Source organism: Notolabrus celidotus, chromosome 17 (genome assembly GCF_009762535.1).
Source record: "Notolabrus celidotus isolate fNotCel1 chromosome 17, fNotCel1.pri, whole genome shotgun sequence".
Lineage (NCBI taxonomy): Eukaryota > Metazoa > Chordata > Actinopteri > Labriformes > Labridae > Notolabrus > Notolabrus celidotus.
The window spans coordinates 29453549-29465695 of NC_048288.1; the positions used below are offsets into that span (position 1 = coordinate 29453549).

The 12147-nt window shown below is 43.5% G+C and overlaps 1 protein-coding gene across 1 annotated transcript in view; it reads left to right on the forward strand.

The window, feature by feature from the left end:
* The window catches only part of LOC117829337 (cadherin-6-like), a 113032-nt gene extending 101551 nt beyond the window's left edge, over positions 1 to 11481 (forward strand). Inside the window, exons 10-12 of the mRNA XM_034706966.1 lie at positions 1881 to 1998; positions 2223 to 2474; positions 5684 to 11481. Coding sequence (XP_034562857.1) covers positions 1881 to 1998; positions 2223 to 2474; positions 5684 to 6186 — 873 coding nt within the window. The 3' untranslated portion in view covers positions 6187 to 11481. The remainder of the gene's footprint in view (positions 1 to 1880; positions 1999 to 2222; positions 2475 to 5683) is intronic.
* Positions 11482 to 12147: the final 666 nt, after the last annotated feature.

The window sequence follows — 12147 nt, forward strand, 5'->3', positions numbered from 1 at the left end:
ACTGATGTTGGTCGAGAAGGCCTGGCTCTCAGTCTCCGCTCTAATTCATCCCAAAGGTGTTCTATGGGGTTCAGGTCAGGACTCTGTGCAGGCCAGTCAAGTTCATCCACACCAGACTCTGTCATCCATGTCTTTATGGACCTTGCTGTGTGCACTGGTGCACAGTCATGTTGGAAGAGGAAGGGGCCCGCTCCAAACTGTTCCCACAAGGTTGGGAGAATGGAATTGTCCAAAATGGTTTGGTATCCTGAGGCATTCAAAGTTCCTTTCACTGGAACTAAGGGGCCAAGCCCAGCTCCTGAAAAACAACCCCACACCATAATTCCTCCTCCACCAAATTTCACACTTGGCACAATGCAGTCCGAAATGTACCGTTCTCCTGGCAACCTCCAAACCCAGACTCGTCCATCAGATTGCCAGATGGAAAAGCATGATTCATCACTCCAGAGAACGCGTCTCCACTGCTCTATGGTCCAGTGGTGGCGTGCTTTACACCACTGCATCCGATGCTTTGCATTGCACTTGGTGATGTATGGCTTGGATGCAGCTGCTCGGCCATGGAAACCCATTCCATGAAGCTCTCTGCGTACTGTACTTGGGCTAATCTGAAGGCCACATGAAGTTTGGAGCTCTGTAGCAACTGACTGTGCAGAAAGTCGGAGACCTCTTTGCACTATGCGCCTCAGCATCCGCTGACCCCTCTCCGTCAGTTTACATGGCCTACCACTTCCTGGCTGAGTTGCTGTTGTTCCCAAACTCTTCAATGTTCTTATAATAAAGCTGACAGTTGACTGTGGAATATTTAGGAGCGAGGAAATTTCACGACTGGATTTGTTGCACAGGTGGCATCCTATGACAGTTCCACGCTGGAATTCACTGAGCTCCTGAGAGCGGACCATTCTTTTACAAATGTTTGTAAAAACAGTCTGCATGCCTAGGTGCTTGATTTTATACACCTGTGGCCAGGCCAAGTGATTAGGACACCTGATTCTGATCATTTGGATGGGTGAGCGAATACTTTTGGTAATATAGTGTATATCAGAATGAAATTAATAAGAAGTATAACTAAAAAGAAATGCCACCTAAGTAGTCGAGGAGTAATTCTGATGCTGCGGATTGATCTGAAAGATTAGCTTAGGATTTTGGGGTGGCCATCTAATTTCAAGGGGGCCCATGCCATCCATCTGGACGTGCCCCTGGTCAGCTTTTTTAGACACACTTTCCAGAAGTCTTAAAGAGTAACACATTTGACCTTAAATGAGAAAAAAAAAAGTGTACTTACCAGGTACAGGATGAAATCTGCACAGATTGCAGTAGCTGCTTTGTCCACAGGGGGCGCCAAAATCGACAGAAATTCCTCACAGGATCTTTAATATCTGACATGCGTTACAGAGACAGTTTATTTTCCTCCTTGTGAAAGAAAAATGTTGCACACAACTTTAAACCCCCGTCGTAAAATCAGCTGCAGTTTCCACCAAATGTTCCCAGATGAAGCAGTGAAACGTCCTCACCGTCATCACTCACAGTCGTTCTCTCGTTATGTATTCTGTCTGTCCCGGCAGTGAGAGTAATCCTGAAAGCAAACATCAGGGACGCTGGGTTTTTATGACTTGTCAGCCTGTGATGAACAGTTTGTCTTTATAAAATCCCCAAACTCCAAACTATGACTTTAGGCTGAACAAACAGCTGATGTCACCATTAATATGCAAATACAGCCACTAACAAGCTTCAACTGTTGATACCCTTGTTAATGAGATTGTTTACAACTAGCGCCAAAGCAACGTGACGACATCTCTGAGACGATAAAACGTGTTAACTAAGAGACTGAGTCGCTTTATTCTGGAGTGTGTGTCCTCACCTGTGTGTTTCTCTCTCTTCAGAGGATACAAACTATAAGCGCCACGGATCCTGATGAGCCTCTGGCGGGGCACAGATTCTTCTTCAGCCTGGCTCAGGAGGCGGCTGGGAAGGCCAACTTCTCTGTCCGTGATAACAAAGGTGATACACTCCCCTCCTGAGTGCACGGTCATCAGATTACCTTCTGTATCTCCTGTATAATGTTCCCTTAAGGCACTTATACGTGTTGTTAAGGTTAAACACACTGCTCTAAAGAAAGGTGCTGTGATTTTTTCTGCACGCTGAGATTCCCAGCAGACTTGCTTGAACATTTCTTTCAGGTTTATTGATCGCCAAGTAGTAACCGGATATCTCAATGTTTCCAGACAACACCGCCTGGATCCTGACGCGCAGGAACAGCTACAACAGCCTGCAGAAGAGCATCTACCACGTCCCGGTGGTGATCTCGGACGGCGACTTCCCCATGCAGAGCAGCACCAACACGCTCACCATCCGAGTGTGCACGTGCGACCGCGAGGGGAACATGAAGCTGTGCAACGCCGAGGCCTTCACGGCGAGGGCGGGGCTCAGCACGGGGGCCCTGGTGGCCATTTTGCTTTGTGTCATCATTCTGCTCAGTGAGTACACGCTCTTGCAGGAGAGGAATGCAGAATGCAGCCTCGGCTGAATCATGCAAATGTTAGTTTTTTTTCCAATATGATCCATATTTAATCGGATGGCTTCAGTGAGAATTTGATTCCTCAAAAGCGATGCACTCGAGTGGCTCCTTCTATCCTCTCGCAGGTGTTAAAGACACAGGTTTGTATTCGCCTCATCCTGTGGGCGGATGCTCTAGCGGTGACCACAGCTGACATCTTAATTTGATTCAAGGGAGGAGGTGGAGAGGAACATGGCGCTTTATCAGAGCCAAACTTTGTGCTTGTCGTTGCAGCCTTCCTCTCCTCTCTTCAGCTGTCATATCTCCAAAGGGCAGAAATGCACCCCAAAAAAAGAGGAGCTACTCAGATATAAAACTTTCCCCTGGTGCAGCTGCATGAGCTCAAGGAGCATTATAACTACCTGTCCTCTAAGTCCCATCACAGCACAGATGTTTTAGTGCTCCTCAATCATATCAGAGTATCGACAATCTGTCCTCACAAGGATAAAAAAGAAACAGCAGTTTTAGGGAAAGTTATGTCGACACCGTGAGAGGCTTACGTTCAATTTCTGAAGACTTGAAAGAATATGAAAGTCGTAACTCAGGACTTTCTTTAAGAGAGGGTGAGGTTTAAAACAGCCTTGTGGACGGACATCTAAAGCTTTTTGAACACTGATGTTATATTTAGCATCTCGCTCAGTTTAAAGCTACAGTAAGGAGTTTTTGAGTGGTTGTGAAACAGACTGAAATGAGCGCTGATGTGTCTTTATGACCAAGAAAAGCAAGCAAGATCACAGAGAGAAGATTGCGTAAGCGTCTTTGGAGTTATATTTAAGTGTGACAGACTTTGTCCACAGGGGGCGCCACATCTGACGCAAATCAAAAGTGTCTCTCAGTTGAAAATGTTTAATTAAATAATCATTTCTGCACTTTACAAAAGATGTAATTTGATAAAAGGCTTAATGGCTCATTTATGTATGTTTAAAAGCATCCACTAGGGGCGCCATTGGCCTAGCGGTCTAAGCGTGCCCCACATACAGAGGCTAAAGCCCTCGTCGCAGAGGTCGCAGGTTTGATTCCAACCGCGACCATTTAGCGCATGTCCTCCCCCTCTCTCTACTCCCCACATGTTCTGTCTCTCTTCTGCTGTCTTATCAAGAAAAGGCAAAAATGCCCAACAATATAACTTTGAATAAAAATTTAAATAAAAGCATCCACTAGAGGGCGCCACTTAGTGTCTAAAATTACAACATTGGAGTTAGCATTGTGTTTAAAGTTCGAACCAGCTTGCACAATAGCTTCTAGAAAAAGCTTCGCCATTTTCCAAAGTCTTCTTCTTTGTTGTGTTTTGCTGGTTTGGTTACAGTGCTCAACACTGCCCCCTATTGACCCCCTATGGTACTGCAACGGTCCTCAAAACGTAAATGCAGAAGGCTAGCTCTGTATCTGATGTAGACCTTAAATGAGACTCAAACCAAACAGTCGTGTCTTTATGACCCAGAAAATCAAGCAAGATCACAGAGAGAAGATTCCTTAAGCGTCTTTGGAGTTATAATTTAAGTGTGACAGACTTTGTCCACAGGGGGCGCCACACATGACCCAAATTGAAAGTGTCTCACGGGAGCTTTAAATCTCACTTAAATTGAAAAGCCTGGGTTGAAAATGTTTGATTAAATATTAATTTCTGCGCCTTACAATAGATGTAATTTGATAATCGGCTTAATGGCTTATTTATGCTACGTACGGTCAAAAGCATCCACTAGAGGGCGCCACTAAGAGTCCAAAATTACCACATTGGAGTTAGCATTGTTTTTAAAGTTTGAACCAACTCGCCAAATCTCTCCTGACAAAGTTTTGCCATTTTCCAAAGCCTTCTCCTTTGTTGTGTTTCGCTGGTTTGATTAGTGCACTGCTCAACACTGCCCCCTTTGACCACCTCTGGTACTGCAACACTCCAGAAAACGTGCAGAAAAACAGACACAACTAGAGCAGAGTAAATGCAGAAGGCTACCTACGCCATCTGATGTAGACCTTAAATGAGACTCAAATCAAACAGTTGTGTCTTCAAGACCCAGAAAAGCAAACAAGATCACAGAGACAGGATTGTTTACGCCTCTTTAGAGTTATATTTTAAGTGTTACAGACTTTGTCCACAGGGGGCTCCACTTGACGCAAATCGACAGTGTCTCACAGGAGCTCTAAATCTCTTTTATTTGAAAAGCCTGGGTTGAAAATGTTTGATTAAATATTAATTTCTGCGCCTTACAATAGATGTAATTTGATAATCAGCTTAACGGCTTATTTATGCTACGTACGGTCAAAAGCATCCACTAGAGGGCGCCACTAAGAGTCCAAAATTACAACATTGGATTTAACATTGTGTTTAAAATTCGAACTTTAAAATCTCTCCTGACAAAGTTTCACCATTTTCCAAAGCCTTCTTCTTTGTTGTGTTTTGCTGGTCTGGTTTCACTGCACAACACTGCCCCCTTTGACCACCTCTGGTACTGCAACATTCCAGAAAACGTGCAGAAAAACAGACAAAATGACCTGAAATGAACCTCAATAGTTAATAGAAAATCAAACAGGAGAAGTTAGCTGTATGTGGCAGCATCAGCAGGAGGTTTCATGTCTCTGATTTGGTTTAAATATATATATGTATTTCTTTCTAAAAGCCTGACTCGACCCACACACCGATTCAAAAGCTTCGTAGGATCCTTTTAAGTCGGCTCTAGCTACTCAATTTTTAATGAATCTTACTGTTTTGTTTGGAAGAAGACATCTGCAGCCAGAGAAACAGATATATAGAGGCTAACTTTACATCTGACCTGATTCCAAGCATGTCTGCGAGCTTCATATACGTCGCTCTTATGCCACATACTGTGAACATGATGTATCTCTCACACACAATGTTCTCTTCTTCTTCTTAAACACTTGCACAACAATCCTTTGTGATCTTAAGTAGCAGTGGCCCTGAAGGAGAGAGAAAAATACATAATGCATTCTTGTGGTAGCTCAGCCTGTTCCACAAAGTCAGACAAAGTCCCTGAACATCAGTGAACGCTCATGCAACATCAACTGTTCCCCCTGGACGCTCGCTGGCCTTCAGAACAAGGAGAGGGAGCAAAGCAACAACAGCAGAAGTCACCCAACTCTGTTCCCTTCTTTGTTTTTCTGTCCTCCCTGTAGTGATCGTGGTGCTGTTCGCTGCCCTGAGGAGACAGAGGAAGAAGGAGCCTCTGATCATCTCCAAAGAGGACGTGAGAGACAACGTCGTCAGCTACAACGATGAAGGAGGCGGAGAGGAGGACACGCAGGCCTTTGATATCGGCACGCTGCGCAACCCGGAGGCCATCGAGGAGAGTAAGCAGCGGAGAGACATCGTCCCAGAGACCTTCTACCCTCCAATTCGGCGTCCAGTTGTCCCCCCGACCCGGGACAATAACGGGGACGTGAGAGACTTTATCAACCAGAGGCTCCAGGACAACGACAGCGACCCGACGGCGCCGCCTTACGACTCCCTTGCCACCTACGCCTACGAGGGGAACGGCTCAGTCGCGGAGTCCCTCAGCTCGCTGGAGTCGGTGACCACCGAGGGCGACCAGGACTACAACTACCTGAGCGAGTGGGGGCCGCGCTTTAAAAAACTGGCCGACATGTACGGCGGCGACGACAGCGACAGGGATTCCTAACGAGAGCCTGGCACACGGTCGAGGAAAGATATTCTGAAATGTTGAAAAAAAACTTCCAGGGGGGCAATTCTGGCAAAGGAAAAGGCAAAATGGCGAAAAAGGACCCAGAAAGGAGCGCTGAGCTCTTTCCACCGCCATCGATCACCGTTCAGTTTGTCCCTCCAGGTGACCAGACGTAGGCTTTGTGTGTCCAGTCAGTGTTAGTTGCGTTTTTGCGAGGGTGCAGTAAAAACAGACTCTGTGTCAAGACTTTTTTTTTTCGTGTGTATATGGGTGAACGTGACGCCCGATTATATCTAAAACCGACATTTTCTTTTCGTTCCTTTTTTTCCAAAGCTGCGTGCGACGGACACTTTCAACAAGCAGTTTTGTAAAACCAACAGATATGCCTATGTATTTTTCAGTGTTTCTGGGACAAAAAAACATGCTGCATATTGTGAGTTCTATCTTAGCTTGTGTATGTATGGTAATATGAAACATTACGCTGTACAGTTGTTTGGTTTTTACAAGGATTTCTATATCGTCCAAAACGATCCCCTTCTCTCAGCAATGGCTGCCTCACGTTAGCGCCGGCCTGAAGTGCTTCAAATAAGAACCACTGATTGGTTGACATTAAAAAAAAAACCTTTAGAGGCATTTCCACTGCAGAGACCAGGATCTTAACTTAAGTTCCAGGGGACACTAAAAAAAAAAGTCCCTGCTTGAGGACTTTTTGGGGGTGTGGCTTTCAGCGCCAACTCATCTCTGATTGGTTGAGCATTAGCAGCATTTGAATTTGAATTCCACCAGGTCCGTGTCCGGTCCGTCTCTGATCCGTCACGGCACCAGATCTGATAGGTTTCTATTCTAGTCAATGTGTTAACTTCCACTGGATCCACTCCGTTGCGCTCCTGCTGCGTCTCTGATCCGGCAGGTCGGAACGCAACGGATCAGATACGCAAGACTTCGACGCATCAATCTCAACAGAGCAGGTGGAGCGGGACAGGAAGTCAGGCACCAAAACAAAATGAAAACCGGGTTGATTTTCAGAATAAAACACTCCATTGTAATTTCAAGCGGAGCCAGACCTGGAGTCAACAGGTCAGAGGTTTTCAGAGGACCAGAAAGACAACATGGACGAGGAGAGGAGGAGGAGGAGAATCCTCGATTCAGTGATTGCCGTGGGAAAACCTCGGTCACATGACTCCAGCTGTCCGGTAGTCCTGCTCCGTGCTGTGATCTGAAACCGCAACAGGTGGGTGTTGACGGACGAGAGAACACAGAGCCGGACTGTAGTGGATCAGAGACGGACCCGGATCCGGATCTGGTGGAAGTCCAGTGTTAGTGTTGGCGCAATAAAGACGTGTGAAAACATCATACTCTAGTGGACTAATTTACATAAAGCAGTCAGAAACAGTTCCTTGCAGAGTAGTTCCTGGGACTACAGATTCGAGGTGCGTTCGGTGGAAATGCGACTTTTACTTGGTGGTGAAGGAATGTGGATTTTAAAGCCACAATAAAAACGTCTCTATGTCTTTTTCTTTTTGTACCTGACTTTTCATCTCCACACAGCTTTGGAGCGTTCGCTGTGACGTGAGCCGAAATACCAAATATTTCTTTATTGAGCTGAATGTCTTCAGAAACGATTTCTCTGGGCTGAGAAATGAACTCCACGGGACGGTGTTATTTTCTACCTTACATTGATAAAAATCACCAATCTTACATGCAGCCGGCTCTGTTAGAGGAAAGCACTGGTCCTGCTGGGAGTCTATAGAAATGTGTAAAAGTGTCACTCTGTGCAGAAGTCAAAGTCACTGCAGCTTCTCCTGCTGCTGCTGCTGCTGCTGAAAAAATACCACCCAGCTTGAAAGTATGGCATCTAATAAGATTAAATGGTGGGTTGCTATTAAAATTCATTATGCAGTTTTATTTTCTTACCCTTAATGGTTCATTTAATTTGTTCGGGTGATTAAGGATTACAAGAGAGTCGAATTTGAATCAATGTAGTGATTGGAATTAGTGGGAAAATTATACGTGCTTACATTTAGACTAAGAGGGTATCAAAGTCTATGATATGAATCTGAATAGATGAAATTATAGAAACACATCAGCAGTATGAGAAAGGAAGGCAGACTCCATTTTTTTTAGGTTTTGAGGTTCTCACACAAGAAGAAAACTTAATCTGATGATTGTTAAAATTTACTTGTTGCATAGTTTGTAAAATGACACAAAAATAATTAAATTGTCAAATTTCCCAGCCTTAAGTGGGGTCATTAAATGCCTCATTTTGTCATAATCTCGCATTATGACAATGGCAGAGAGACTCCATTTTTTTTTTACGATTTGAAGTTCTCACACAAGAAGAAAAACTTAATCTTGTGATTGTTAAGTTATACTTGTTGGATAGTTTTTAAAATGACAGAAAGTTGATTAAATCGTCAAATTTCCCAGCCTTAAGTGGGGTCATTAAATGCCTCATTTTGTCAGAGTATGAGAAAGGCAGACAGACTCCATTTTTCTTTATGTTTTGAGGTTCACTCACAATAAGAAAAACTTAATCTGGTGATTGTTAAAATAAACTTGTCCTGTAGTTTGTAAAATGGCAAAAAGTTGTTGAAAATCTTCAAATTTCCCAGCCTAAAGTGGGGTCATTAAATGCCTCATTTGATCGCAGTATGAGAAAGGCGGGCAGATTACATTTTATTTAGGTTTTGAGGTTCTTACAGAAGAAGAAAAACTTAATCTGGTGATTGTTAAAATATACTTGTTGGATAGTTTTTAAAATGACGGAAAGTTTATTAAATTGTCAAATTTCCCAGCCTAAAGTGAGGTCATTAAATGCCTCATTTTGAGGTTCTCACACAAGAAGAAAAACTTAATCGGCTGATTGTTACAACATATTAGTTGCATAGTTTGCAAAATGACAAAAATTGATGAAAATCCTCAATTTCCCAGCCTTAAGTTGGGTCATTAAATGCCTCATTTTGCTGCAGTATGAGAAAGGCAGACAGACTCCATTTTTTTTAGGTTTTGAGGTCCTCACACAATAAGTACAACTGATTTTGCTGATTGTTACGATATACTTGTTGTATAATGAAAAAAAAATTGATGAAAATCCTAAATTTCCCAGCCTTAAGTGGGGTCATTAAATGCCTCATTTGGTCACAGTATGAGAAAGGCAGACAGACCCTAATTTTTTTTTTGATTTTGAGGTTCACACACAAGAAGAAAAACTTAATCAGCTGATTGTTACAACATATTAGTTGCATAGTTTGCAAAGTGACAAAAATTTATGAAAATCCTCAAATTCCCAGCCTTAATTGGGGTCATAAAATGCCTCATTTTGAGGTTCTCACACAAGAAGAAAAACTTAATCTGCTGATTGTTAGAATTTAATTGTGGTATAGTTTGTCAAATGACAAAAAAAAAAAATGAAAATCATCAAATTTCCCAGCCTTAAGTGGGGTCATTAAATGCCTCATTTTGTCACAGTATGAGAAAGGCCGTCAGACTCTGGGTTTTTTAACATTTTGAGGTTCTCACATAAAAAGTGCTTAATCTGGTGGTTGTTAAAATAAACTTGTTGTATAGTTGATTAAATTGTAAAATTTCCCAGCCTAAAGTGGGGTCATTAAACGCCTCATTTTGTCCGAAGTTAAATCCCTCCAAAAAATATTCACGAACACAATAAAATACGGCGTTAACAAGCGACTACTCGACATTTTCACGTGAAAAACCCACCATAAGTCAAGTAAATATTGGAGATTACTTTACATTTCCTATATTTAATCAAGTCATCATTAAAGCTCCACTTACAGTATTAAGAAACAACTAAATCTGCCCTTCTTGGACACGATTCTGCACCCAGAGCTCTCCTCCCTGCACAGCTGAATGTAAAGAAGTCATAGAAATGTGCCAAAAAGCAAAGGACAACCAGTGTTTTCCTCTAAAAGAAACCTCTCCTCTCTTCATTCTGACCGCTGCCCTTCATTACATGTACTGTATGTAGTGTTGAACATAAAGCCAGTCTGAGTGTCGAGGCTTTAACCGCGCTGATTTCCTGAGGGACGAGCAAGCTTTCTCCATAAAGGAGGCTTATCAAGGAGCACCTGACCTTTGAGTGTCGAGGAATAAGGTTCTTAAACCCAGAGGTGTGTCCTCGGCTCAGAGAGAAGGTCAGAACATCATCCTGCACACACACACACGCACACACAAAAACACGAACACACACTTCAGAAAAACAAACACACACAAAAAAAAAAAAAGCAATATCGTCAAATTACTTTTAAGACCTCCGAAATATGAATATTTCAAAATAAGTGGGCTGGTTTGAAGTGTGATATCAACAGGAGGCTAAAACAAGCTGTGCCCTCACTTTAGCGAAAGGCCAACCTGTGAAGAGGCTGACATTTATCAGACATTTGAAACAGTAATAACAAAACACAACGGCATAATTGCTACTTTTTCCCTTCTGCTCTGAAGCAGCCGTGATGCAGCACATTAAACAATCCAATTGATAAAAAGAAAAAACACACAATGGTTGGAGAATTCTTTATGCTCGCTGATTGTACACACGTTGCCCTCCTTGTTTTGTTTATTAGCTTGTTGCTGGAGCTCCCATTGTGAGAGTGGTCCGCTTCCAGACTGCGGCAGTGTTGCAGTGATAAGCATTTAATGGGTTTAGAAACCCCTTCACTCGCTTTTCTGCCTGGAGGTACGACGTGAAGTCTCAAATGGAAATCGACGTGACAGCTGCACTTGCAAAAAAAAATAATATATATATATATAAAAGCAAAGCATCTCTTCCTCCGGTCTTCACTATTTTTCTGTCTTCATGCAAAGTGTCAGCGTATCGCCATTACAGAGACGTGCTTGTGTTTTCCTATGGAGAGTGTAATTGCCTCTAAGCATTGGCGCCATGCTCGGCGAAGATAACAGGAGAATGTTGCACATTGTAGCGTACGGCAACGCCACATCTACGACAGCGAGCGGGGGGGGGGTTGGGGTTCTTTTCTTTCTTATAAGTTGCAGCAACTTCACTGGTGACGCTGACGTCCTCTTCTCTCCACATACGATAGATCCGTGGTTGTTGGTGTGTAGAAAAACGGTCGGCCCCGGGGCTCGCCTCTACTTCTGTTGGTGACAATGTGATTGAGCAGTGGAGTTTTTTTTTTGTCGATGTAGAAACAGTCCGAGAGGTCGTGGTAGTGTTAAAGGGGGGCCCTGAATCATCGGCCATTCATCAACCTGCTTTGTAAAACGTGATATTTTGTACTGAATATTTATATGACACGATTAAATATCTTTAAAATCTGACTCTTTGACGCCTTCTTTTGCACAAACACTGTCATGATCCTCATCATGGCAGCCCTCTCCTCTCCCTCTTTGTGTGTGTTTTGTCATTTCCCTGTCTGTTGCTCCTCCTCCTGTGTCTCTTCCCCTTGTTTGTGTCTTGTGGGTGAATGTGGGCGGGGTTTCCATTCTGCAGGCAGCACCAGGTGAAGCCACTCAATAATCAACCCTCTACTATAAAGACTCCGGATTCTCTCCTACTCGTTGCCAGATCGTACTTCAGTTTTTCAGTGGTATACTGAGTCCGTGGCTCCTCAAACATGTTTTTGTTTTGCTTGTCTTTGTGTGTGTCAAGCTGACGTCCTTGTGTATTTTCATTTAGATTCAGAGTTTGCCGTGCATGCTTCCTGCTCTTGTGCTGATCGCTTCCCTGTCTGCTGCTGAACCTGCCTGCCTTTGCCTGAGCTCCAGTTACCCTCTGTGGAAGGACTCTGGAAAGAGGGACTGCTCCGCTCGTTACCCACGGCGCCATTACCACGGAGTTCACCCTGAATAAACACTTGTATTTTTTCACAATCCAGCTTGCCTGAGTTTTGCATTTGGGTCCAGTCCTAGTGACAATCATAACAAACACCATCAGACAAATGGAGGACGAATGATCAGGGGTGGGTGGAGTAAACCCAAAACAGC